This window comes from Aotus nancymaae, unplaced genomic scaffold (genome assembly GCF_030222135.1).
Source record: "Aotus nancymaae isolate 86718 unplaced genomic scaffold, 86718_ANA_hifiasm-v0.15.2.pri h1tg000040l, whole genome shotgun sequence".
Lineage (NCBI taxonomy): Eukaryota > Metazoa > Chordata > Mammalia > Primates > Aotidae > Aotus > Aotus nancymaae.
Genome location: NW_026988454.1, coordinates 82,503,978 through 82,531,704, shown reverse-complemented (window position 1 = coordinate 82,531,704; position 27,727 = coordinate 82,503,978). Strand labels below are relative to the sequence as shown.

Sequence of the window (27,727 nt, the reverse complement as noted above, 5' to 3'; positions counted from 1 at the left end):
TGTTTAAGTCTTTAATCCATCTGGAGTCAATTTTAGTGTAAGGTGTCAGGAAGGGGTTGAGTTTCTGCTTTCTGCATATGGCAAGCCAGTTTTCCCAACACCACTATTGAACAGGGAATCCTTTCCCCATTGCTTGTTTTTATCAGGTTTGTCAAAGATCGGGTGGTTGTAGATATGTTGTGTCGCCTCTGACGCCTCTGTTCTGTTCCATTGGTCTATATCTCTGTTTTGGTACCAGTACCATGCTGTTTTGATTACTGTAGCCTTGTAGTAGAGTTTGATGTCCGGTAGTGTGATGCTTCCCGCTTTGTTCTTTTTGCTTAGAATTGACTTGGCTATGCGGGCTCTCTTTTGGTTCCATATGAAGTTTTAGGTGGTTTTTTCCAGTTCTGTGAAGAAGGTCATTGGTAGCTTGATGGGGATAGCGTTGAATCTGTAAATTACTTTGGGCAGTATGGCCATTTTCACGATATTAATTCTTCCTAACCATGAACATGGAATGTTTCTCCATCTGTTTGTGTCCTCTCTTATTTCGTTGAGCAGTGGTTTGTAGTTCTCCTTGAAGAGGTCCTTTACGTTCCTTGTTAGTTGTATTCCTAGGTATTTTATTCTCTTTGCAGCAATTGTGAATGGCAGTTCGTTCTTGATTTGGCCTTCTTTAAGTCTGTTATTGGTGTATAGGAATGCTTGTGATTTTTGCACATTGATTTTGTATCCTGAGACTTTGCTGAAGTTGCTTATCAGTTTCAGGAGATTTTGGGCTGAGGTGATAGGGTCTTCTAGATATACAATCATGTCGTCTGCAAATAGAGACAATTTGACTTCCTCCTTTCCTAATCGAATACCCTTTATTTCTTTTTCTTGCCTGATTGCTCTGGCTAGAACTTCCAGTACTATATTGAATAGGAGTGGTGAGAGAGGGCATCCTTGTCTAGTGCCCGATTTCAAAGGGAATGCTTCCAGTTTTTGCCCATTCAGTATGATATTGGCTGTCGGTTTATCATAAATAGCTTTTATTATTTTGAGGTACGTTCTGTCGATACGTAGTTTATTGAGAGTTTTTAGCATAAAGGGCTGTTGAATTTTGTCAAAGGCCTTCTCTGCATCAATTGAGATAATCATGTGGTTTTTGTCTTTGGTTCTGTTTATGTGGTGAATTACATTTATAGACTTGCGTATATTGAACCAGCCTTGCATCCCCAGGATGAATCCTACTTGATCATGGTGGATAAGCTTTTTGATGTGCTGTTGTAATTGGCTTGCCTGTATTTTATTGAAGATTTTTGCATCTATGTTCATCATGGATATTGGCCTGTAGTTTTCTTTTCTTGTTGAGTCTCTGCCGGGTTTTGGTATTAGGATGATGTTGGTCTCATAAAATGATTTGGGAAGGATTCCCTCTTTTTGGATTATTTGGAATAGTTTCAGTAGGAATGGTACCAGTTCCTCTTTGTATGTCTGGTAGAATTCGGCTGTGAACCCATCTGGACCTGGGCTTTTTTTGGGTGGTAGGCTTTTAATTGCTGCCTCGACTTCAGACCTTGTTATTGGTCTATTCAGGGTTTCGACTTCTTCCTGGTTTAGGCTTGGGAGGAGGCAACTGTCCAGGAATTTATCCATTTCTTCCAGGTTTTCTAATTTATGTGCATAGAGTTGTTTGTAATAATCTCTGATGATGGTTTGAATTTCTGTGGCATCTGTGGTGATATCCCCTTTATCATTTTTTATTGCATCTATTTGGTTATTCTCTCTTTTCTTTTTTATTAGTCTGGCTAGTGGTCTGTCCATTTTGTTGATCTTTTCAAAAAACCAGCTCCTGGATTTATTGATTTTTTGTAGGGTTTTTCGTGTCTCTATCTCCTTCAATTCTGCTTTGATCTTAGTTATTTCTTGTCTTCTGCTAGGTTTTGAGTTTTTTTGATCTTGCTCCTCTAGCTCTTTCAATTTTGACGATAGGGTGTCAATTTTAGATCTCTCCTTTCTTCTCATGTGGGCACTTATTGCTATATATTTTCCTCTAGAGACTGCTTTAAATGTGTCCCAGAGATTCTGGTATGTGGTGTCTTCATTCTCGTTGGTTTCGATGAACATCTTTATTTTTGCCTTCATTTCAGTGTTTATCCAGTCAACATTCAGGAGAAAGTTGTTCAATTTCCATGAGGCTGTGCGGTTCTGGGTTGGCTTCTGAATTCTGAGTTCTAACTCGATTGCACTGTGGTCTGAGAGACTGTTTGTTATGGTTTCCGTTCTTTTGCATTTGCTGAGGAGTGATTTACTTCCAATTATGTGGTCAATTTTAGAGTAAGTGTGATGTGGTGCTGAGAAGAATGTATACTCTGTGGATTTGGGCTGGAGAGTTCTGTAAATGTCTATTAGGTTTGCTTGTTCCAGGTCTGAGTTCAAGTCCTGGATATCCTTGTTAATTTTCTGTCTCGTTGATCTGTCTAATATTGACAATGGTGTGTTGAAGTCTCCCACTATTATTGTGTGGGCGTCTAGGTCTCTTTGTAAGTCTTTAAGAACTTGCCTTATGTATCTGGGTGCTCCTGTATTAGGTGCATATATATTTAGGATCGTTAGCTCTTCTTGTTGCATTGATCCTTTTACCATTATGTAATGTCCTTCTTTGTCTCTTTTGATCTTTGTTGCTTTAAAGTCTATTTTATCAGAGATGAGAATTGCAACTCCTGCTTTTTTTTGCTCTCCATTTGCTTGGTAAATCTTCCTCCATCCCTTTATTTTGAGCCTTTGTGTATCCTTGCATGTGAGGTGGGTTTCCTGGATACAGCACACTGATGGGTTTTGGCTTTTTATCCAATTTGCCAGTCTGTGTCTTTTGATTGGGGCATTTAGTCCGTTTACATTTAGGGTTAATATTGTTATGTGTGAGTTTGCTCCTATCATTTTGATGCTAGCTGGCTGTTTTGCCCATTGGTTGATGCAGATTCTTCATTGTGTTGCTGCTCTTTACCATTTCGTGCGTTTTTGGAGTGGCTGATGCTGGTTGTTCTTTTCTATGTGTAGTGCCTCCTTCAGGAGCTCTTGTAAAGCTGGTCTGGTGGTGATGAAATCTGTGAGTTCTTGCTTGTTCACAAAGGATTTTATTTTTCCTTCACTTATGAAGCTTAGTTTGGCTGGCTATGAAATTCTGGGTTGAAAGTTCTTTTCTTTAAGGATGTTGAATATCGGCCCCCACTCCCTTCTGGCCTGTAGGGTTTCTGCTGAGAGATCTGCTGTGAGTCTGATGGGCTTCCCTTTGTGGGTAATCCGACCTTTCTCTCTGGCTGCCCTTAGTATTTTCTCCTTCATTTCGACCCTGGTGAATCTGATGATTATGTGCCTTGGGGTTGCTCTTCTAGAGGAATATCTTTGTGGTGTTCTCTGTATTTCCTGGACTTGAATATTGGCCTGCCTTGCTAGGTTGGGGAAGTTTTCCTGGATAATATCCTGAAGAGTGTTTTCCAGCTTGGATGCATTCTCTTCGTCACATTCAGGTACACCTATCAAATGTAGATTAGGTGTTTTCACATAGTCCCATATTTCTTGTTGACTCTGTTCATTCCTTTTTACCCTGTTTTCTCTAATCTTGCCTTCTCGTTTTATTTCATTGAGTTGATCTTCGACCTCTGATAGCCTTTCTTCTGCTTGGTCTATTCGGCTGTTGAAACTTATGCATGCTTCACGAAGTTCTCGTGTTGTGTTTTTCAGCTCCATCAATTCACTCATATTCCTCTCTAAGTTGTCCATTCTCGTTAACATTTCGTCAAGTCTTTTTTCAAGGTTCTTAGTTTCTTTGCATTGGGTTAGAACATGTTCTTTTAGCTCACGGAAGTTTCTTGTTATCCACTTTCTGAAAGCTGATTCTGTCATTTCATCACACTCATTCTCCATCCAGTCTTGTTTCCTTGCTGGTGAGGAGTTGTGCTCCCTTGTAGGAGGAGAGGTGTTCTGGTTTTGGGTGTTTTCATTCTTTTTGTGCTGGTTTCTTCCCATCTTTGTGGATTTATCCACCTTTCGACTTTGTAGTTGCTGTCTTTCTGATTTTGGTAATTTTAAGTCTGCAGTAGCTGAACTCAGAAACCCCCTTTTCTTCCCCCCCGGTGTTCTGTCCCAGGGAGTTAGGGCTTTATGATTTACTGCTGTCTTGCAACCGTTTTCCCTGCCCACAAGGTGGCAGCCTAGTCACACTCAGCCTGCAGAGGCTTTGCTGAGCTGCTGTGGGCTCCGCCCAGCTTCCGTGTGAACTTCCCTGCAGTCCTGTTTATATGGGTATAGTTATAACTGTTTCTGCTATGCTGGCCAGCCCCTGTAGTGACGTAATCTCTGTAGTGGCGGGTTGTCTTGGTTACAGCAAATTGCCCTGGGAACTGCAGGGTGTTTCCCAGTGGGGACACCCCTCCCCCACAGAGCTGGACCGTCCCGGGTTCAGTCGTGTTTCCGGCGGCACCCTCTTTGCCCGGGAATCTCTTGGCTTGACTCCCTGCCTTAGCTCCCCTTGCTGGCCCAGAGGGGACCCAGTCTCGCTCACTCTGTACAAGGAGCCGCTGCTCCCTGCCCCAGGTGCAGGCCGAGCGGCCGCGCCAGTCCAACCAGCGGCACTGGCAACCCGTGGAGCTCCTCCACCTGTGAATCTCCTGGTCCGAAGCAGCGGCTCTGAGATTCGTGGTGCGCCCTTGCCCGGGAGTCTCCCGGCTTGAATCCCTGCTTCAGCTCCCCTTGCTGGCTCAGAGGGGACTCAGTCTCTCTCACTCTGTACAAGGAGCCGCTGCCCCCCACCCCAGGGCATAGGCCGAGCGGCCGCGCCGCTCAAACCAGCGGCGCTGGTGACCCGTGGGGCTCCTCCTCCTGTGAATCTGCTGGTCTGTGGGCAGTAAAAATCCGTCTGGAAATGCGGCGTCCAATCACCCTCTGCGCCTTCTCTCGGAGCTGCGATCCTGACTTCCTCCTAATCGGCCATCTTGGATCAATCCTCCCAAAATACTTAAGTTGTATTGCCATCAGCTGTTTTTTCCTAGCTGCCAAGACTGTTGAGGAAGATGAGAGAATTCCAGTACTGAAAGTATTGGCAAGAGACAGTTTCTGTGGATGTTCCTCATCTGAAATTTTGAGAATGGAGATAATTATTCTGGATAAGTTGAATTGGGATCTTCACACAGCCACACCACTGGATTTTCTTCATATTTTCCATGCCATTGCAGTGTCAACTAGGCCTCAATTACTTTTCAGTTTGCCCAAATTGAGCCCATCTCAACATTTGGCAGTCCCTACCAAGCAACTACTTCACTATATGGCCTGCAACCAACTTCTGCAATTCAGAGGATCCATGCTTGCTCTGGCCATGGTTAGTCTGGAAATGGAGAAACTCATTCCTGATTGGCTTTCTCTTACAATTGAACTACTTCAGAAAGCACAGATGGATAGCTCCTAGTTAATCCATTGTCAGGAGCTTGTGACACATCACCTTTCTACTCTGCAGTCTTCCCTGCCTCTAAATTCTGTTTATGTCAACCATCCCCTCAAGCACACCCTGGTAACCTGTGACAAAGGAGTGTTCAGATTACATCCCTCCTCTGTCCCAGGCCCAGACTTCTCCAAGGACAACAGCAAGCCAGAAGTGCCAGTCAGAGGTGCAGCAGCCTTTTACCATCATCTCCCAGCTGCCAATGGGTGCAGCAGATTTCTGCTAAATGCAAAGGAGAGGAAATGGAAGTGGATGACTTCTATGATGGAATTAAACGGCTCTATAATGAAGATAATATTTCAGAAAATCCTTGTCCACCTTTGCAGCCTGTTTCTATCATGCATGTAGTTTCAGTAAGAGTTACCTTTGAGTGTAAACTAAGGTAGACTACTCTGGGAATGAGAACATGGAAAATGAGGAAAGGCTGTAGAAGGAATATACCTTAACAGGCTGATTTGGAGTAAGCCAGAAAAAAAAAAAACTCTCATTATTTGTGTGGCTAATTATAATTCAACATTATTTAAGCACATAAAGACCAAAAAAAAAAAAAAAAAAAAATCCAAAAGATCCAAACTTTTAAACTTAAAAAATCACTTTGTAGTATGATGTCAGTTGCACTTTTTTTCTGCCATAATGTAACGTAGCTTGCCCCGTCAAAAGTTGAGTTAAAATTCATAGTCAGCAAACCTGTTCCCCCCTCAGCATCCTAATTTTCCCATTGCTTTTGCTTGCTTCTCCACTTAATAGTTAGTGAACTTTATGCATGTTGATCTGTATTCTGATTTTCACTGAATAGGAAACCCCAGAATTATTTTTTAGCAATTGAATGAACAAATTATTTCGGTGTGACAGCCATGATTCAAGTTCCAATTAGTTTGAAAAGGGTACTTTGGAATTGTCCCATATTAATGAAAGCAACAGAAAAAGTCCCTGTATTACCAGATTGATTTAGTGTCTCATTTCAAATTTTAATTTAAAATTATGGTTTTCATTTTTGTTTACCTTAAAGTGATGCTTAAAAGTTGCATGTAATTAGGACACTTAGATTTGCTGAAAGCATTTTTGATATTTGTATCAAAGAATTTGCGATAAAGTTAATATATCCTGGTGCTCACCAAAGAAACATGTATGTAACAACTGAAATTAGATTTTTGTAACTGATTAGTTTTCACTCATTTATAATCAGTAGGAGAGGCTGTCTAGATGTTGGGGCAGCTCTATGATTTGAGTCTGTAACATGTCATAACTGAATTAAGTACCCTAGTTTTATGTTAAGCTATTAGAACTTACTCCCCCTACCTTCCCAGCCTACCTATATCTCTTAATGACTTCTGGATCCTGAGCTCCCTTTGCAGGCTGAAAAAGGCATTGCAGTCAGAACTGTGTACTGATGATAAAAGCCTGGTAGCAATAAAAAGTTGTCCTTAATAATAATAATAAAAAAATGCAATCATGTCATTTGCAGCAACATGGATGGAGCTGAAGGCCATTATCCTATGTGAACTAAAACAACAGGCACACACAGACATAAAGATGGAGATAATAGACATTGGGGGACTCCAAAAGAGGAAAGAGTGTGAGGGGTAGTGAGGGCTGAAAAATTACCTATTGGGTACAATGTTTAGTATTTCAGAGATGGGTACACTAGAAGCTCAATTCCCACCATTATGTAATACACCCACGTTGCAACAAGCACATATACCCCTGGATCTAAAATAAAAATAACCCCACATTATCAATAATAATGTGGCAGAGTATGTTCAGTTTTCTTTTCTATTTCTAGCATACAAGTGAGACTTTCTCTGACAGAAAGGAACCTGTCCATAAATCACTCAAAATGTGACTGATGAATGATTTTCAGTAAAACACACAATGACACTTTTTTTTTTCTTATTGGTATAAGGCAATTTATTTTGCAATGTTGCTTTGGTGGTTTGCTTTCTGGAAACATACTGGAACACTTGTTTTTCATAAGCTCTCTTGACAGTGGCACAATCCCATCCATCTTTAGGCTTTTTAAGGCCTAAGGTCATTATGAAATCTGAGTTTCTAGTTAATACTCTGGTGCATTCATTTCATCTTCAAAAGCAACGGGCACAACCACCCCTTGCCGCTGCAGCTCTCGGAGAACATCTAATATTGAGTCTAATTCTGTGCGGAACTTCTCCAGCTCACGATTCTTTAACTGTGCCAGTCTTTTCCATTTTTCAACTTCTTTGTTTTGCTCAGTTTCTACTACTTGGTGGGTCTGCTGTATTATCTGCAAATACAAAAATTCCACATTGAGGTTATAGTTCATAGTGGTGGGTGAGGAACATTTCATGGTCTTAAAGTAGGCAAACCTGGGGTTTCTTTGGGGAACTCATGTGAAACATAATGCTCTGCATGGATGCAGCATTTTCTGTCTCCAAGGAGTATAAAAATCCCAATGGTGTTAGGGGCTGAATGTTTGTGTCCCCAACAAATTCGTATGTTGAAGTCCTAACCCTCAGAGTGGCTGTATTTGAAGTAAGGTTAAATGAGATCATAAGGTTGGGGACTTGATTTGGTAAGAATTAGTGTTTTCATAAGAAGAGACGCCAAAAAGATCTCTTGCCCCTCTCCCTCTCCTTTGCGCACATACACGGAGGAAACATGATGTTAGAATGAGAAAAAAGGTGGCTAAGTGAAAGCTGGAAAGCGAGCCCTCACCAGAAACCTAATTGACCAAAACCTCAATTTTGGACTTCCGGCCTACAGAATTGTGAGAAAATAAATTTCTCCTGTTTAGCTACCCAATTTATGATACTTTGTTATGTCAGCCCAAGCAGACTAATACACTGTTCAAACAAAGTTAAATTTCAGCACCAAGGCAAGTGCCTAAAAACATATCATGCCCTCGCATCTGCTATTTTAATTTCTATTCATTTATCTGTTTGTAATTAACTGTATAGTAATGATATTACTAGTGATAGCTATATTTTAAATAAGCATATTAAAAAATTTATTTCTTATAAACATTTGCAGAAATGACTTGGATATGGCACACCATGCCTTGTTCCCAGGGTGAGATGTGTAACTTTTTAGGAGCCTATCAATAATTAAGAACATGATACAAGCTTTTTTTTTTTCCAGATATAAGGATGCCAATCTCCAAGCACTTGTGATATAAAATCTCATTTTCTATTAAAAGTTATAAATTTATTAAATTTTTAACAAGATCAAAATACACTGGAAACACTCTAAGTGGTATTTTTGCTAGGGATGACAAAACTATAGCAAATTAAAGGCACTTAAAAGTAAAGATCTATATAAATACGTAAACATGATTTACTTTACCTGTTGAAGTTCCTGTTCTCTTTGTGCATGTCTCATTTCCATCTGCTTAATTTTCATTTCTAAGCCCATGAAATGTTTCATCTCTGGTGTATGGTTTTCTTTAGCTTCTCTCAATTCTTCTAAGAGTTTTGTAATCTAAAATTGACATGAAGCAAATGGAAAACAAGAATTAATTATTTTTTAACAGGTAATCTTGAAAATTGAGGCCGGGCGCGGTGGCTCAAGCCTGTAATCCCAGCACTTTGGGAGGCCGAGGCGGGTGGATCACGAGGTCAAGAGATCGAGACCATCCTGGTCAACATGGTGAAACCCCGTCTCTACTAATACAAAAAATTAGCTGGGCACGGTGGCGCGTGCCTGTAATCCCAGCTACTCAGGAGGCTGAGGCAGGAGAATTGCCTGAACCCAGGAGGCGGAGGTTGCGGTGAGCCGAGATCGCGCCATTGCACTCCAGCCTGGGTATCAAGAGCGAAACTCCGCCTCAAAAAAAAAAAAAAAAAAAAAAAAAAAAAAAAGAAAATTAAGAACATTTGTATAACATTTCTCTATAAAAGTAAGAGTCATCTTGGATTGTTAGAGTAATTCATAGCTTTCATCCTCTATATCCAGAAAGTAATGGTTCATCCTGGCTCTGAGTTGACCTCACATTCTAAGAGGTTCCGGATGAATGAACCATTTTCTACCGCCCAAGTATGGCAATTGGTAAAGGAGCTGAAAATGAAGTTGGCACTTTTTTTTAATGCATTAAACTTTGCCACAAGGTATTTGTAAGGTGGTTACTTTCAGAATTAAATAAAGTACATTTAAAGCACTCAACACAGTATAGTGCCCCATGCACAGAAAGAGTTCAATAAATATGTTTATTTTTCTTCTGTTAACACCCTATAATTCTATTTGTAATTCTCTATGGCCTTTATCATTTTATAATTTGTAGTAGTTCATTCCACAAATAAACATAAACATATAAAGTAGAGACAATGAAGTACTGAGTCCTTTCTGTGTTGGCTGCTGTCTTAGGACCTGGGGATGTAGCGATTAAAGACACAGTCCTCATCTTCATAGAGTGTAGTGCAGTGCCTTCATATTGAGCTTGGGAAAACAATTAATTGTATCTTCTTTATTCGATATAATCATGAAAAGAAATTCCAACAAGAATCAGATTTAGCTAATTCTTTACATCAAAAGGCAGTAACAACCAGGCAAATGAAAATGAATAGAATTAATACTCATGTTTTATATGAAAACACCCATTACCTAATAACAATACTAAAAAATCCCACTATCTTACCCACATTAGTTGAAAAACATGCAAAGATAAAAGCAAATTAAATCAGAGGCAATATATTTTAAATGTAGAACATCTTTGATGATACCATCATTGAACAAAGAACTATGCAGACCATTTGCAGAGAGCTCAGGAAGAGGCCTTACAGAACATGCTATGGTGATGGGTGTTGTTTCAGCATAAAAACTGTATGCTATAAAAGAATCGTTACTAAAATTATTTCTAAAAAAACCAAAGATGATGACTAAACTAAGAAAGGTGATAAAGGCAGAGTCATACACAGAATGGTCAAATACTATTTTAATTCCTGTAACCTTTTTAATGGCTGAAAAATGATTTTGAGTAACATTTCCAGCTGTTACTATCTTGTGATATATTGTTCCTGGTACACCAGTTAGGAAGTTCTGGTTTTCTGAATGAAGCAGTCAAGTGAATGAGAATTCTAATATGGTGTGCTATGATAAAGAGATGGCCCATGAGTAGTGAGGTAAGTGAGAACACCTAACTTGAAGAGGACATGGGCCACAGAATTCCTAAGGCAGCTGTGTTTGAATTGAGTCTTAAAGGGTAAATAGTAGTCAGTCATTACATTATGATGTGCTAGGCATTAGGCTAAGCACTTTACAGATTTTGTCTCATTTAATTTTACTTATTAAACCTTATATATGTTTACTGTCTGACCCCTCACATAAAATGTAAGCTTCATTAGAGCAAAGATTTTTGTCTACTTGTTCTCCTCACTATTCCTAGCACCTAGAACTGCACATGGTAGAGAGGCAGATGTTTAACAATTATTCATGAATTAATTAGTGTATTCACCATTTGATGATTAAACATTCATTGGTAAATCACAGAAACATAGAAATCTGGTTTCAGACTAATAGAGAAAATTTCCATTTATTTGCACCTACCTAAAAGAACTTTTAAGAATATAATTAAAACTGAATATGTATATATATTTTTAAAATCCTTGCATTTTAATGAATTATCCTATAGAGAGAACTGAATGCTTAATAAGCAAAGATGTATGAGAAAAAAAAAAATAAACTTCCTGTTACCTACATATTATATAAAAAACTGAAAAAAAACTGGCATACCAACAGTAGGGGATTTGTGAAATAAATTAGTAATGACTAGTAAGAGCCTGGGACCTAAAGTCAGAGACAATAAGTTCTCATGATGGCACTTCTGTATGGTGGTTGGTAAGCCTGGGCATGTTATTTCATTTTTCTTAGCATCAATTTCTTTATCTAATAAAATGAGAATAATAGTACCTACTCTTTTGGTTGTGATGAAAATCAAATAAAATAATGCATATAAAACACTTTGCACAGTCCCTAGTACAGACTGAACTTTTGATAAATAATTATTAGTATTATAATGCCTCTATTTTGAAATAGTACAATAGAAATGCCAATAAAGATACATACTGATATGAAAAGATTATACACACACACACACACACACAGAGTTAGGTTAAAAATGCTTTAAAATCATATACATGCATACATGTACATGAACAAACATGTATCTGAATGTGTACACACGAGAACCATACCCACACTATTTGCATTTCTCTGTATGTATGAATAGAAATAAATCTGGAAGGATATAGAGCAAAATATAACTAGGTAGTGGGATTATAGTGATTTTATACCTTCTCATTGCTAATACTAATTATTATGTATTAATAGTATAAAAACACACTGAATATTCAATCTATGCTCAACTAAGGATGGCAATAGCACCATAAAAAGCATAAAAGCATATATTCTTTCTTTTTCTGGTGTATTACATTGACTTTGAATTAGTAAAATGTTTTTATATTACTCAAATTCATACATTAAAAAACAGTTATATAAAAATTCTTTAAAATTCCACTCCCACAAAAATTTTTCCATTTCAGAAATTTTTGTCCTTTTTAACTTTTTAAATGGATATATAATTTACACACAAAAAGTACATACATTTTAAGTGTATCCTTTGCAGATTTCTCTTTTTTCATTGTTAAAATTTATATTGTTTTTTTTGTGTGTGTGAGGAGTCTCGCACTGTCGCCCAGGCTGTAGTGCGGTGGCGTGATCTCGGCTCACTGCAATCTCTGCTTCCCGGGTTCAAGCAATTCTCCTCCCTCAGCCTCCCAAGCAGCTGGGACTACAGGCATGCGCCACCATGCCCAGCTAATTTTTTTGTATTTTTAATAGAGATGGGGCCAGGATAGTCTCGATCTCCTGACCTCGTGATCTGCCTGCCTTGGCCTCCCAAAGTGCTGGGATTACAGGTGCGAGACACTGCGCCCGACTAATTTTTTTAAAATGATACTTTAAGTTCTGGGTTACATGTGCAGGTTTGTTATGTAGGTATACATGTGCCACGGTGGTTTGCTGCACCCATCATCTACATTAGGTATTTCTCCTAATGCTATCCCTCCCTAGCCCACCACCCTGAGAGGATGCAGTGTGTGATGTTCCCCTCCCTGTGTCCATGTGTTCTCATTGTTCCACTCCCACTTATGAGTGAGAACATGCAGTGTTTGGTTTTCTGTTCCTGTGTTAGTTTGCTGAGAATGATGGTTTCTAGCTTCCTCCATGTCCCTGCAAAGGATATGAACTCATTCTTTTTTATAGCTGCAGAGTATTTGATGGTGTATATATGTGCCACATTTTCTTTATCCAGTCTATCACTGATGGGCATTTGGGTTGGTTCAAGTCTTTGTTGTTGTGAACAGTGACACAATGAATATATGTGTGCATGTGTCTTTATAGTAGAATGATTTATAATCCTATAGGTATATACCCAGTAATGCTGGGTATATAAGGTATTTCTAGTTGTAGATCCTTGAGGAATCTCCATGCTGTCTTCCACAATGGTTGAATTAATTTATACTCCCGCCAACAGTGTAAAAGCATTCCCCTTTCTCCACATCCTCTCCAGCATCTGTTGTTTCCTGACTTTATAATGATTGCCATTCTAACTGGCGTGAGATGGTATCTCACTGTGGATTTGATTTGTATTTCTCTAATGACCAGTGATGATGAGCTTTTTTTCATGTTTTTTGGCCGCATAAATGTCTTCTTTTGAGAAGTGTCTGTTCATATTATTCACCCATTTTTGATGAGATTTTTTTCTTGTAAATTTAATTTTCTTGTAGATTCTGGATGTTAGCCCTTTGTCAGATGGAGATTGCAAAACTTTTCTCCCATTCTGTAAGTTGCCTATTCACTCTGATGATAGTTTCTTTTGCTGTGCAGAAGCTCCTTAGTTTAATTACATCCCGTTTATCAATTTTGGCTTTACTGCCATTGCTTTTGGTGTTTTAGTTATAAAGTCTTTGCCCATGCCTATGCTCTGAATGGTATTGCCTAGGTTTTCTTCTAGGGTTTTTATAGTTTTAGGTCTTATGTTTAAGTCTTTAATCCATTTTGAGTTAATTTTTGTATAAGGTGTAAGGAAGGGGTCCAGTTTCAGGTTTCTGCATATGGCTAGCCAATTTTTCCAATACCATTTATTAAATAGGGAATCCTTTCCCCATTGCTTGTTTTAGTCATGTTTGTCAAAGATCAGGTGGTTGTAGATGTGTGGTGTTATTTCTGAGGCCTCTGTTCTGTTCCATTGGTCTATATATCTGTTTTGGTACCAGTACCATGCTGTTTTGATTACTGTAGCCTTGTAGTATAGTTTGAAGTCAGGTAGTGTGATGCCTCCAGTTTGTTTTTTCTTTTTGCTTAGGATTTTGTAGGCTCTTTTTTGGTTCGATATGAAGTTTAAGGTGTTTTTTTCCCAATTATGTGAAGAAAGTCAAAGGTAGCTTGATGGGGACAGTATTGAATCTATAAATTACTTTGGGCAGTATGGCCATTTTCATGATGTTGATTCTTCCTAACAATGAGTATGGAATGTTTTTCCATCTGTGTCCTCTCTTATTTCCTTGAGCAGTGGTTTGTAGTTCTCCTTGAAGGGTCCTGCACTTGTCAATTGTATTACTAGGTATTTTATTCTCTTTGTAGCAGTTGTGAATGGCAGTTCACTCATGATTTGGCTGTTACTGATGTATAGGAATGCTTGTGATTTTTGCACATTGATTTTGTATCCTGAGAATTTGCTGAAGTTGCTTATCAGCTTAAGATTTTGGGTAGAGATGACAGTGTTTTCTAAACACACAATCATGTCATCTGCAAACAGACAATTTTATTTCCTTTCTTCCTATTTGAATACCCCTTATTTTTTTCTCTTGCCCGACTGCCCTGTCCAGAACTTCCAATACTATGTTGAATCGGAGTGATGAGAGACAGCATCCTTGTGCTGATTTTCAAAGTGAATGCTTCCAGTTTTGCCCATTCAGTATAATATTGGCTGTGAGTTTGTCATAAATAGCTCTTATTATTTTGAGATAAGTTCCATCAATATCTAGTTTATTGAGAGTTTTTACTATGAAGGGGTGTTGAATTTTATTGAAGGCCTTTTCTGCATCTATGAGATAGTCATGTGGTTTTTGTCATTGGTTCGGTTTATGTGATGGATTACATTTATTGATTTGCATATGTCAAACCAGCCTTGCATCCCAGGGATGAAGCCAACTTGATCTTGGTAGATAAGCTGCTGGATTTGGTTTGCCAGTGTTTTATTGGGGAGTTTTGCATCAATGTTCATCAAGGATATTGACCTGAAATTTTGTTGTTGTTACTGTGTCTCTGCCAGGTTCTGGTCTCATAAAATGAATTAGGGAGGAGTCCTTCTTCTATTGTTTGGAACAGTTTCAGAAGGAATGGTACCAGCTCCTCTGGGTACCTCTGGTAGAATTCAGCTGTGAATCCATCTGGTCCTGGGATTTTTTTGGTTGGAAGGCTATGAATTACTACCTCAATTTCAGAACTTGTTATTGGTCTATTTAGGGATTAGACTTCTTCTTGGTTTAGACTTGGGAGAGTGTATGTGTCCAGGAATTTACCCATGTCTTCTAGATTTTCTAGTTCATTTGTGTAGAGGTATTTATAGTATTCTCTGATGGTAGGATGTATTTCTCTGGGATCAGTGGTGATATCCCTTTTATCATTTTTTTTATTGTATCTGTTTGATTCTTCTCTCTTTTCTTCATTAGTCTGGCTAGTGGAGTATCTATTTTCTTGATCTTTTCAAAAAATACCAGCTCCTGGCTTCATTGGTTTTTTGTGTTTCTGTATCCTTCAGTTCTGCTCTTAGTTATTTCTTGTGTTCTGCTAATTTTTGAATTTTTTGCTCTTGCTTCTCTAGTTCTTTTAATTGTGATGTTACGGTGATTTTGATCTTTCCTGCTTTTCCTTGTAGGCCCTTAGTGCTATACATTTTCCGTAAAAATTGCTTTAGCTGTGTCTCAGAGATTCTCGTATGTTGTGTCTTTGTTCTTATTGGTTTCAAAGAAGTTATTTATTTCTGCTTTAATTTTGCTATTTACCCAGTAGTTATTTAGGTGCAGGTTGTTCAGCTTCCATGTAGTTGTATGGTTTTGAGTCAGTCTCTCAATCTTGAGTTCTAATTTGATTGCACTGTGGTCTGAGAGACTGGTTGTTACGATTTCTGTTCTTTCTCATTTGCTAAGGAGTGTTTTATTTCCAATTATGAAGTCAATTTTAGAATAAATGTGATGTAGTGCTGAGAAGAATGCATATTCTATCTATTTGGTGGGGAGGGTTCTGTAGATGTCTATTAGGTCCGTCTGTTCCAGAGCTGAGTTCAAGTCCTGAATATCCTTGTTAATTTTCTGTCTCGTTGATCTAATATTGACAGTGGAAGGTTGAAGTTTCCCACTATTATTGTGTGGGAGTCTAAGTCTCTTGTAGGTCTCTAAGAACTTGCTTTATGAATCTGGGTGCTCCTGTATTGGGTGCATATATTTAGGATAGTTAGCTTTTCTTGTTGCATTGATCTCTTTACCATTTTGTAATGCCCTTTTTTGTCTCTTTTGATCTTTGTTGGTTTAATGTCTGTATTATCAGAGACTAGGATTGCAACTCCTGCTTTTTTTTTTTGCTTTCCATTTGCTTGTTAAATATTTTTCCATTCCTTTATTTTGTGCCCATGTGTGTGTTTGCAAGATGGGTCTCCTGAATACAGCACATGGATGGGTCTTGACTCTTTATCCAATTTGCCAGTCTGTGTCTTTTAATTGGGGCATTTAGCCTGTTTACATTTAAGGTTAATATTGTTATGTGTGAATCTGATCCTGTCATTATGTTTCTAGCTGGTTCTTTTGCCCATTAGTTGATGCAGTTTCTTTATAGTGTCAGTGGTCTTTACAATTTGGTATGTTTTTGCAGTGGCTGGTACTGGTTGTTCCTTTCTATGTTTAATGCTTCCTTCAGGAGCTCTTGTAAGGCAGGCCTGGTGGTGACAAAATCTCTCAGCATCTGCTTGTCTGTAAAGGATTTTTTTTCCCTTCACTTATGAAGTTTAGTTTGGCTGGATATGAAATTCTGGGTTGAAAATTCTTTTCTTTAAGAATGTTGAATATTGGTGGGCCCTACTCTATTCTTGCTTGTAGGGTTTCTGCCTAGAGATCTGCTGTAAGTTTGATGGGCTTCCCTTTGTGGGTAACCCAACCTTTCTCTCTGGCTACGCTTAACATTTTTTCCTTCATTTCAACCTTCGTGAATCTGATGATTATGTGTCTTGGGGTTGCTCTTCTTGGGGAGTATTTTTGTGGTGTTCTCTGTATTTCCTGAATTTGTATGTTAGCCTGCTTTGGTAGGTTGGGGAATTTCTCCTGGATAATATCCTGAAGAGTATTTTCCAACTTGATTCCAGTCTCCCTGTCACTTTCAGGTACACCAATCAAACCTAGATTTGGTCTTTTCACATATTTCCATATTTCTTGGAGGCTTTGTTCATTCCTTTTCGTTCTTTTTTCTCTAATCTTGTCTTCATGCTTTATTAAGTTAATCTTCAATCTCTGATATCCTTTCTTCTGCTTCATCGATTCAGCTATTGATAACTGTGTATGCTTCACAAAGTTCTCATGCTGTGTTTTTCAGCTCCATCACGTCATTTATGTTATTCTCTAAACTGGTTATTCTAGTTAGCAATCCTCTAACCTTTTTTCAAGGTTCTTAGCTTCCTTGCATTGCGTTAGAACATGCTCCTTTAACTCAGAGGAGTTTTTTATTACCCACCTTCTGAAGCCTACTTCTGTCAATTCGTCAAACTCATTCTTCATCCAGTTTTTTCCCTTGCTGGTGAGAAGTTGAGATCCTTTGGAGGAGAAGCGGTGTTCTTGTTTTTGGAATTTTCAGCCTTTTGGCACTGGTTTCTTCCCCTTGTCGTGTACTTATCTATCTTTGGTGTTTAATGTTGGTGACCTTCAGATGAGGTTTGCTTTTTGTTTATGCTCTTCCTTTCTGTTTATTTTTCCTTCTAACAGGCCCCTTTACTGCAGGTCTTTTGGAGTTTGCTGGAGGTCAACTCCAGACCCTGTTTGCCTGGGTATCACCAGTGAATGCTGCAGAACAGCAAAGATTGCTGCCTGTTCTTTCCTCTAAAAGCTTCATCCCAGAGGGGCACCTGCCAGATGCCAGCCAGAGCTCTCCTGTATGAAGTGTCTCTTGACCCCTGCGGGGAGATGTCTCCCCACCAGGAAGCACAGGTTTCAGGGACCCATTTGAGGAGGCAGTCTGTCCCTTAGCAGAGCTCAAGCATCGTGCTGGGAGAACTGCTGCTCTCTTCAGAGGCGGCAGGCAGGAACATTTAAGTCTGCTGAAGCTGTGTCCACAGCCGCCCCCTTCCCCTAGGTGCTCTCATAAAATCATGTATTCTTTAATGAATAAAACTGTTATCTTATTAACAGTTTATTTACCCAAGTAAAAAGAGTGCTTCACTCAGGTGATGCCACTTAAAGGTGAGTGAACCTGCTTTTCTACTGGAGAAGACAGATATTGTTGAGTGCTGGCAGGAGGTGGCTCACATGCTGGAGTTCAAACAGTCTGTGCATAGCCCAGAGCCTGCTTCTCAGAGAAGACATTTGTCTTTGTTCTCTTACTTGCTGGTGAGTAGCTAATCTTATAGACTACATATTTCAATTTAAACGGAACCACAAAATTTTGCTATGTTTATTACTTTAAATGAGTCTGGGCCCGTGTGGTGGCTGACACCTGTAATCCCGGCACTTTGGGAGGCTGGGGTGGGTGGGTCACTTGAGGTCAGCAGTTCCAGACCAGCCTGGCTGACATGGTGAAACCCCGTCTCTACTAAAAATATGAAAATTAGCTGGGTGTGGTGGCATACCCTTGTAATCCCAGCTACTCAGAGGCTAAGACATGAGAATTGCTTGAACTGGGGAGGAAGAGGTTGCAGTCAGCCAAGATTGTGCCAATGCACTCCAGCCTGGGTGACAGAGTAAGACTGTGTCTCAAAAAAACAAACAAAAAATACGAGCCTGATACACTGTGTCTATGTACTTCTCAATCATGTCATGTGTCTTCATGTTTTGTAATTATTGGCATAAGATTTCCTAGCCACTTTGCTAAAGGAATTTTGAGTACTTAATTAATCTAGAGGGTTTAGATTCGAATTAGGCTAGTACTGAAGGAGATACTGGGCATTGTGTCTTAAGCGGCCATTCCTGTCTTCTTTGCTGAGAAGGCCTTGATATTGTTCAGGTGTTCATGTGATGTTGGGGTAAATTCTGATCAGTTTTACTGTCAGTTTACTGGACAAAAACAACTGATCAGTTATAGCTGTCCAGTTTTTCTTGGCAGTGATTGGTTTAGAGGTGGGCACATGTCTTTGCTTTCTGCTGCTATAACCAAATACCACAGATGTTTATTTGGCTCACAGTTCTGGCATCTTGACAGTCCAACTGCATGGCACAGGCATCTGGCAAGGGCCTTCTGCTGCGTTAACCCATGATGGAAGGACAGGAGAGTGCATGAGACAGAGAGGGAATGAGAACTGCTGAAAATACTCCTTTATCATGAGCCCACTCCTGTGATAACTAACCCATTCCTACTCTAACATCATGAATTCATCCATGAGATCAGAGCCATCATGACTTAGTTATATTTTAAAGGGCTCACCTCTTAATATTACAGTGGCAACTGACTTTAAATGTAAGTTTTGGTTGGGACATTTAAATCACAGCAGCATGTGACACAGTTCTGAAGCAAAGGTAGTTAGCTGGAGACATTACAGACTATATGTATCTGATTATTTTTCTGTACCATTGGTTAGAATGTTCCTTGAGGGCAATGACTTCAGGTGTTTCATTACCATATCCCGAGAAGCATATAATAGGGACTGATACCTGCTCACTAAGTATTTATTAAATAAATGAATAAAAAATGCCATGAAGGTCTTATTTAATTTGATAGCTATAAAAACTGAGGCTATGAGAGTTTAAAGAAACTAGAAATGGCTAGAAAAAAGTAAAGATCACTTTTTTCTTCAGCATGAGAAACTAACCTTGAGTTCAGTTACTTTTCTGTCTCTGTTCTACCCCTGATAAAGAATGGACATTGGCTGCACACCAGGTACCTAGGCTTGGGGGGCTTTGTATGAACTGAAATACTTCATAGAGACAGTTTTGGGCTGTCCTGAGCATGCTGACTCTTGTAACTGAGCATGTGCCTGTGGGAGCCACTGTGCAAGGATTACTATAAGAGATACTGGTTCTTGTAGAGCATGGGGCATTTAAGCTAGCAAGGGAATAAGACTCACACTTGGCAAGTGGTATGAGTCTTGTTCATTTGCACCTGTGTTGTAATTCGGACAGCTCCTGGACAACTATATGAACTGCTGTGAGAATGACTTGCACTGAAGAGAAATGCCTCATGCTGCCTTGCTAGCCTGCTGTTGTTTCCTGGCCTGTATCCAGCATGCCAAGTGCAGCCTTATGGTTGTTGTGTGACTCTAAATGTTTACCTGAACAAGGTACTGAGCCTTACAATGGTGGGTCAAGACTATAAACCCAGATCTTATCATAAACCCTATGATTCCACTGTCTGTTCATAAAACAACAGCAGCTAGCTATAGCATATTTGAGACAAATTACAGTAAGAATTTTGATAATTCTTAAGAGTGAGCCACAATAGTCCCTGGGCTCTTATTAGAGGTAAGTCTTAACTATTTTCTAAATCTTTTATAAAATATTTATGCAGATTAAAAAAATAAAATCCCACTAATGAAAAAGAATCTATGATCAGTAAAATACATATCCTAATAGGAAAAATATGAAAATAAGCAATAATAGCAACAGTCCTCTTAGTTGTCTGCAGGGACCATGAGTAAAGATTCATGTCCCTTGTCTACAACTGCAGGGTGCGAATGAATGATTTTTGTAGTCAATTAGAAGTGGAATAATACACTGAAAAATCTATGATGAACATTAAAACACAAAAGATTAACTTTAGAGTCTTAAACCAAAGATTTGAAAAATACATGCCTGAGTTAGCATCAACTGAAGAGGTGCTAGATGCTTACTAAGATTTTCACCCCATTGAAGCAGATATAATTATTTTAAAAGATGTGCTTGAAAATATTTTAGGTAACAAAGGCATGAAACATAATGAAAAGTTTAGAAAAATTCTTTCATATTTTTATAATTAATATACTCAGTGAGAATCATCTCCAATGATATTGAGGGCATTTGCTTTATGTTGAAAACTTCAAAATATTACTCAGTTTTCCCATGGCCAATAAAATATGCTAAAAAAAAATAAGCAAAAGTTCACCACTGGTTTAAAATGTATAGTGTGCTTTCATCTGTGGTAATGTATAGTGTACTTTGACTTGTGGGCATGTGAAGTCAAGGGGAGACTCCTCCTTTAAACAACTAGAAAACAGCACAAAATATTTGAGACAACTGTTTTTAGACACTGGATAATAGCACTATAGACTGATTTCTGGGAGAAGGGAAATAAGGTGAGCCCTACAGTTGTCCAGTTTATTGCCTGGAGGCATTTTTGAAGCCAGTGGAAATAACAGCATTTCCTGGAGCTCACACAGAGGTGGGAATAAGTTTATATTCCCACCAGCCTAAGAGGAAATGCCTCATAATACACAGGATATCAGGGAGAGTCTGCAGAAGGGTATCAGTGGTAGCAATAAACTAGCTTTGTCAAAACAGCTATTATATAGAATATTATACAGAATACAGCCATTATAAATAAACTCCATATTAAAAGGTAGGTATTCCAATTAAAAGGCAAGGTGTCATTACCTTTACTCAGGACACTGAGTGCTTTACTTAGCTTTCTAGTAATTATGCTTAAAAATCATGTGCTGGGCCGGGTGCGGTGGCTCACGCCTGTAATCCCAGCACTTTGGGAGGCCGAGGCGGGTGGATCACGAGGTCAAGAGATCGAGACCATCCCGGTCAACATGGTGAAACACCGTCTCTACTAAAAATACAAAAAATTAGCTGGGCATGGTGGCGCGTGCCTGTAATCCCAGCTACTCAGGAGGCTGAGGCAGGAGAATTGCCTGAACCCAGGAGGCGGAGGTTGCAGTGAGCCGAGATCGCACCATTGCACTCCAGCCTGGGTAACAAGAGTGAAACTCCGTCTCAAAAAAACCAAAAAATCATGTGCTGTGGCTTTGCTATTTTCGCTACGCTCTAATAACTGTCTTATTGCTAAATTAACAATTATGTTAACTAAAACTGACTTCATTCTTTATCTTGCAAACATATACATATGCTTTCTTTTATGGCTTTTCCTAAAAACTTTACTTCAGTTCTGAGGTTCTGTAAACTTAGTGCTTATGTTAACAAAGTTTTATGTACATTTTAAACATTGAAAAGAATGTACAATGTTGAACTAGCCTTTCAACTACTAGAACAAGATTTTAAAAACTGACACTTGCATAATTGTAGAGTGTTTTTACATTGATCTTTGCACAATATAATTGGCTCTATGTTTTGCTTGTGGGACTTAAATCCTTGAATAACAATAAATGGTATATATGCATCAAAGAATAGGATATACAGCTTTCCTGGCTTTTCACACTTTTTAGAATCAAATAGATCTTAGACTAATAAAAATGGTAGGTTTCCAGAAAGATTTATTTTTGTAATGACATTGTTATTGGTGATCCAGCATGACTATCATGGTGGCTTTACCTATTTATTAATCAAACAGCAATAGTACTGAAGGAAACCAGAATATGTTACCTAAAAATATGTCTTTTTGACATAAAAATTATTTTTGAGCTAAAGCCAATAAGCAGCAGCAAACGGAAGAAAAGCTCTCTATCCTCCTCCTCTTCTGCTTAAAAGTAGGATACAAATTTTCCTTCAGTGAAGAGGACTCTAGATGCTTATCAGCCCAGAGATGGCCCCAGAGGAATCTGCAGTACTCCATGAGTTTCCTATCATATACATACATTTACATTCCCACAGTTTCCCACCTTTGTAGCCTAAAACTGCTTTCCTATGTCCTGTCTTTATCTACAAATTGATTGCTTTTTGTTGAAGATGGTTTGTAAGCCAGAGTTCTAAGCCACTGTTTTGAGTTACTTTTCGTTGACATCTCTTCTGTGATGTGTGCTGCACACATTAATAAACTTGTTTTTCTCTTGTTAATCTGTCTTCTTTTGCTACAGTGGCCTGTCCCAATAAGAACTCATATGGACTGAGAAAAATTTTTTTTCCTTCCTAACAACAGTTTTTGGCAATGCAGATGGGACTTTCTGGGATACCCATTCACTCTGGAACCTACAGATGAAATCCTAGCAAAACTGGCAGAAGCTGGTAAAAGGTAAGAATTCTTACTAAACTCAGCTCTCCCAGATATCTGTCTGTAGTAGCCAGTCAAGAGATGGTGAAATTTTTCCTGGCCCTTCCTTTCCATATTTAGATTGATAGGAGGAAAAAAATTGTAAAATTATTTGAATTTGTGACTCTTGTGGGTTTGGTTTTGGCGACTTATTGGTTATTATCTTTAGCCTCCTTGAAAAGGTCATTATTTTCCATTGTTTTTTGCATTATTTGTCATAAGGAGGAGAATCACAAGGTGGAATACAGACATAGGTCATATAAGCCTGTTGTTCCGGGCACTGTCTCAGGCTGGTGAGTTCACAGTTCTCACTAGACTGGTGTCTGTTTAGACAAACCTTGCTGTGGGTTCCCAATAAGAAAAGGATGAGGTTCACTTTTTGTCTTGATTTATGTCCTGAGAGCTTGGCTTTATGACTGCTAAGACCACTCTCTCTGGTCTCTGCCAGGTGGGGGCACAAGTGTTGGCTTGTATGAGGCAGCCAGCTGAATAGGGTGAGAACCCAAGACACAAGTGACAAGTGGCATTCTCTTTGTCTGATGGTTCCAGCTCAGGGGAGTTTGTCTTAAGGGATGTCAGTCCATAAGGTGCCTTTGGCATTTCAAACTTTGTTGCTTGGTTTATACTGGGAGTATCTCAGTAGTGCCCATCTGGTGTCACAGATTAGCAGGTCTGTGACTGGAGGGGGTCCCACATTCTATGGGAGGCTTGAAACATCATTTTGACAAAACCATTCTTACTGTCAGCATAGCAATAAAGGTCTTTGTTTTCTTAGGCTATCTTTGAGAGAAACTTTGGATCTTGAGGGAGATTTGATCTTTTGGTAAGCCACAAAAGGCTTCTTGGTTTTTGTTTGTTTTTTGTAGAGACAGGGTCTTGCTCTATTACTCAGTGGCACAATCAGCTCACTGAAGCCTTGAACTCTCGGCTTAAGCAGTCTTCCCACCTCAACCTCTCGAGTAGCTGGGACTACAGACGCATGTTAACACACAAGTTTTTTTTTTTTTTTTTTTTTTTGTAGAGATGATGTCTCACCATATTGCCCAGGCTGGTCTCAAACTCCTGGCCTTGAGCAATCCTCTCACCTCGGTCTCCCAAAATGCTGGGATTTATAGGCGTGAATCATCTTGCCTTACCTGTTTTAAGCCATAAAAAAAGCTTCGTGGTCTAGAGCAGCAGTTCCCAGCCTTTTTGGTACCAGGGACTGGTTTTGTGGAAGACAGTTCTTCCACAGAAAGACGGGGAATGGTTTTGGGATGATTCAGGTGCATTACATTTAGCATTAGATTCTCATAAGCCCACAACCTAGATTCCTTGCACATGCAGTTCACAATAGGGTTCATGCTATGAGAATCTAATGCCGATCTGACAGGAGGCAGAGCTCACGCAGTAATGCTCACTTGACCCACTGCTCATCTCCTGCTGAGAGGTCCAGTTCCTAACAGGCCAGGGACTGGTACTAGTTTGTGGCCCAGGGGTTGGGATCGCTGGTCTAGAGTCACATTAAAATGGGTATACCTTTAAAGATTTGAGTTTTTATATCAAAAAAAAATTTCTTTTTTTTTTTTTTAATTTTAAAGGGAGTATTCATTCTAAACAAATGTCTTACTGGTACTTATGGTAACATAAAATTTAAAGGAGGACATAAAAGAGTAAGTAAGTCTAGTCTTAGAAAGAAAAAAAAATAAACAGAAGTCAGACTAGACTTAAGACCAAACCTAAAATCCACACCTGCTATGAACTCCTCCTCACCTACCTATAATCTCCTTTACTCCTAGCCGCCTGACTTTGATCTAACAGAAGATCTTCTGATCTCTGGGTGCCTGACTTAAAAACCCTTCCTCAAAATCCAGTCTTAGCCTCTGAACAAATTCCTTTAATCCTAAAACTCCTCCAACTTCCCAGGGCTCTATAAATCAAGTCCATCAGCTCCAGGCCTTCTCATATTTTGGGCCCCTACTACAAAAATATTTCTTTGTACTCCAGGAAAAGAAAAACTTAAAAAAAAAAAAAAAACGAAAAAACCCTGAATCTTTTATAATAGGCGAATATGCCCTAAAACTCCTTCTTGGAGGAAACTTACATCCTTTCTCAGTCCCTCAGAGATGTAAATCTTACCATGTCTTTGAAATTTAAACATTCAAGGAGTTGCCTAAAAGAACCCCCAGATACATTTGAGACTAAAGAAAAAAAGGCAGCCCAGGGGGAGAAGAGTTTTTTCGTGTTTTTTAAACACACTGCTATAAAAACTCCTTTACTCAGAATTTAGTCCATAGCCTCCCTCCATAACATTACCTACAAAGGGCAACTGAAAAAATTTAAAAGTCTTTCTCACAAATACTGGTAAAAAGTTTGGCCATCTAAGCAGGTAACCTTAATTTATTGCATCTGCCAAAATACAATTTGCATTCAACTGTTCTTTTATAAATTAATGAGTTTTATATTACTGTGCCTGTTTCATGGCTAAAATTTTTAAATGAAAGCTATATGATCTCTGTTTGCATCTGTCTATGTATGTCTAGTATGTGTGTGTATATATAGATATGTATTTTTTCTACTTTTGGATGGTATTGTCAAAAGTAATTCATAAAAGAGCACTATTTAATTGACTTGAAACTAACCCAAATGCTTTTCAAGTTCATGTGTTTCAGGTAAATCTGGTATATGATTAGTTTATTATTGATTTAATAAAAATAGACATGCCTTCAGAATTGTCAACAGTAAGTATAATGCAGACATACAACCCTTATTCTACCCAGGTTTACTACTCAAATAAGTTTATCTCTGCTAGATATTTAAAATTATAGACTTAGGAGTTCAGACCCAAATCAAACATGCAAGTCCAAGTACAGTATCCATTATTCCATATATATTAAGCACAGCAGGAAAAGGAAACATGTATTTAACTTTTGAGTTCTTGTTTCTGTGCTGCTTGACTAACATGCATGTGTTGTAAAAATAGTTAACAGGAAAATATGATGATTAGCTGTTTAATGGCTCATGAATTTTCAAGAGCAATCTAAGCATAATTATTAGTAACAAGTATATTAAGTAAATATTAGTGGGATAAAATTTATAAATTCTTCAATAATGATTATGTTTTATGTTTGTAAAAAAAAAAAAAAAACTAGTTTCCCAAATCTCTTTGGTGTAACGTACATCCTCAGGGTTTTGCTAAGTTAAATAATAAATATTCATTGAATATCTAGATCATTTCCAAATATACTGAAACATTATATTTCATAGACTCATGTTGCTGAACATAAGATTATTTACCTTGGCTTCTTAATTTTTACAGAGAAACAAAAGATGTTTGGGTCTGTTAATCAACTGTTCTTATTTTCACATTAAAAAACCCAAAAAATATGCTTCTAGAAATCATTAAATGATGTTAATCTGTAAAATGTTGGTATATGACAGGTCATGATTGCTTACTTTGTGGTTTTCATAAGAAATTAAGGTTACCATGGATTAAAAGTTTTAATATACATATATTTAAAAGTACTATAGATGATAAGGGTAACAACTTTGTACGTAAAATATACAAGAAAAATAAGATTATAGTTTTGGTAAGCAAAGTTAGGAATGAAGCTGTATTTTTGTTAAAGGAAAAAGAGTAATTAAATCTGTACTAAAGTAGAATGATAGACTGTCTTAAAATGAAAAAGGAGAAAGAAGGACAAAAAATGAATGAACACAGAAAGCTTGAAGAGGGAGAAAGTTGAGAATCCATTAATATCTTCTGTGTCCAAGCTGTCTAAAACAGAATACATTTTTTATAAGGGTTTTAAAAATGAGCCTTGATATCAAAAGTACAGTCGACAAACTAGTAATTGGTCTTCTCTCTTAAAACAACAAAGCTTTCTTGGAGCATTGGTCTGCTCTTGGTAACAGATTATGGAAGGCTTTCTTTACTTTTAAGTTAATCTATGTAGAAAGCAAAGATTTTGTGTTTTAGTAAAATAACTTCCTGTATTTCCTATGGTCTGTATCAGTTCTTTGATTACTTAGGAAAACTGAGTCTTCTCACTGTGTGACTTTATTTGCCTTTAGAATCTTTTAATAATTACTCTGGATAACTAACTAAGTGTTGTTTCATAATGACCTGTGATCCTATTTAATCAAATGATTTAAACTTTTTGACCTCAAGCTAACTTTGGGATGTTCCAGAGGGCCACAGAAAATCTCAAAAGAATCTGTTCTTTCTCCTTTTAAAAAAAGAGATGTCAAAGTAGTTAGGCTTATTTGACATGTTAAATTGCATAGGAATCATTGTCAAATAGAGACAATGTTTAATCTTCTTTGAGTTATATTTGTACGAATATATTAACAAATGTTCCGAAAGTTGTACATAATTCCTAAAAATCTGGTATGTCTTGGTATGATGTTATCAGTAATAATTCTAGTTAGTATCTTAAAATGTTGTATTGTCACAGAAAACCAAATTTCCATATCAAGTGCATTATAATGAACTCTTATCAGATGTAATAACCATGGCTAGTTTAAAGTCTTGTCATTCACAGATAGTTAATTGTTTTACCTGTTACTTTCTTTCCTAAGAGCTTTTGTAAGCAACTATAAATACAAAGTGTTTTATCCTCAAAAAGATTCATGGAAACGATTCTGACACACACAGGTTTCTGATAACTTCAAGATCATACCACTGGGCCGGGTAAGAATATTTCAGAATTCTAATGAAAAGATTGATTGGTTCATAGAATTGCTAACTCAACATCAAGCAGAACAAGAATTAATTACATGAGACTAAATAACTGATGAAGAATTCTTTTTAGGGCCTTTTTGTTTAAAACACTGCTGATTCTTTAATATTCTGTTTTTCAGATTTAGGAGAAGTTTTTCTCTTAAGCTATCTATAGCTTAGAGCAATTTGGTAAATTATACTTTTGTAAACAGAATTGAAGC

At 38.1% G+C, this 27,727-nt stretch overlaps 1 protein-coding gene and 1 pseudogene across 5 annotated transcripts in view; one reads left to right on the top strand and one right to left on the bottom strand.

Annotated features, from left to right (window-relative positions):
• The first annotated feature begins 4,978 nt into the window (after positions 1–4,978).
• LOC105728470 (cyclin-I-like) lies at positions 4,979–5,847 on the top strand (annotated as a pseudogene).
• A 1,493-nt stretch (positions 5,848–7,340) lies between these two features.
• CEP162 (centrosomal protein 162) overlaps positions 7,341–27,727 on the bottom strand; it is a 103,682-nt gene continuing 83,295 nt past the window's right edge. For all 5 annotated transcript variants that reach the window (XM_064360867.1, XM_064360866.1, XM_064360868.1 and 2 more), the window contains 2 exons: positions 8,780–8,914; positions 7,341–7,721 (listed from right to left, as the gene is read on the bottom strand). In XM_064360867.1, coding sequence (XP_064216937.1) covers positions 7,515–7,721; positions 8,780–8,914 — 342 coding nt within the window. In that variant the 3' untranslated portion in view covers positions 7,341–7,514. The remainder of the gene's footprint in view (positions 7,722–8,779; positions 8,915–27,727) is intronic.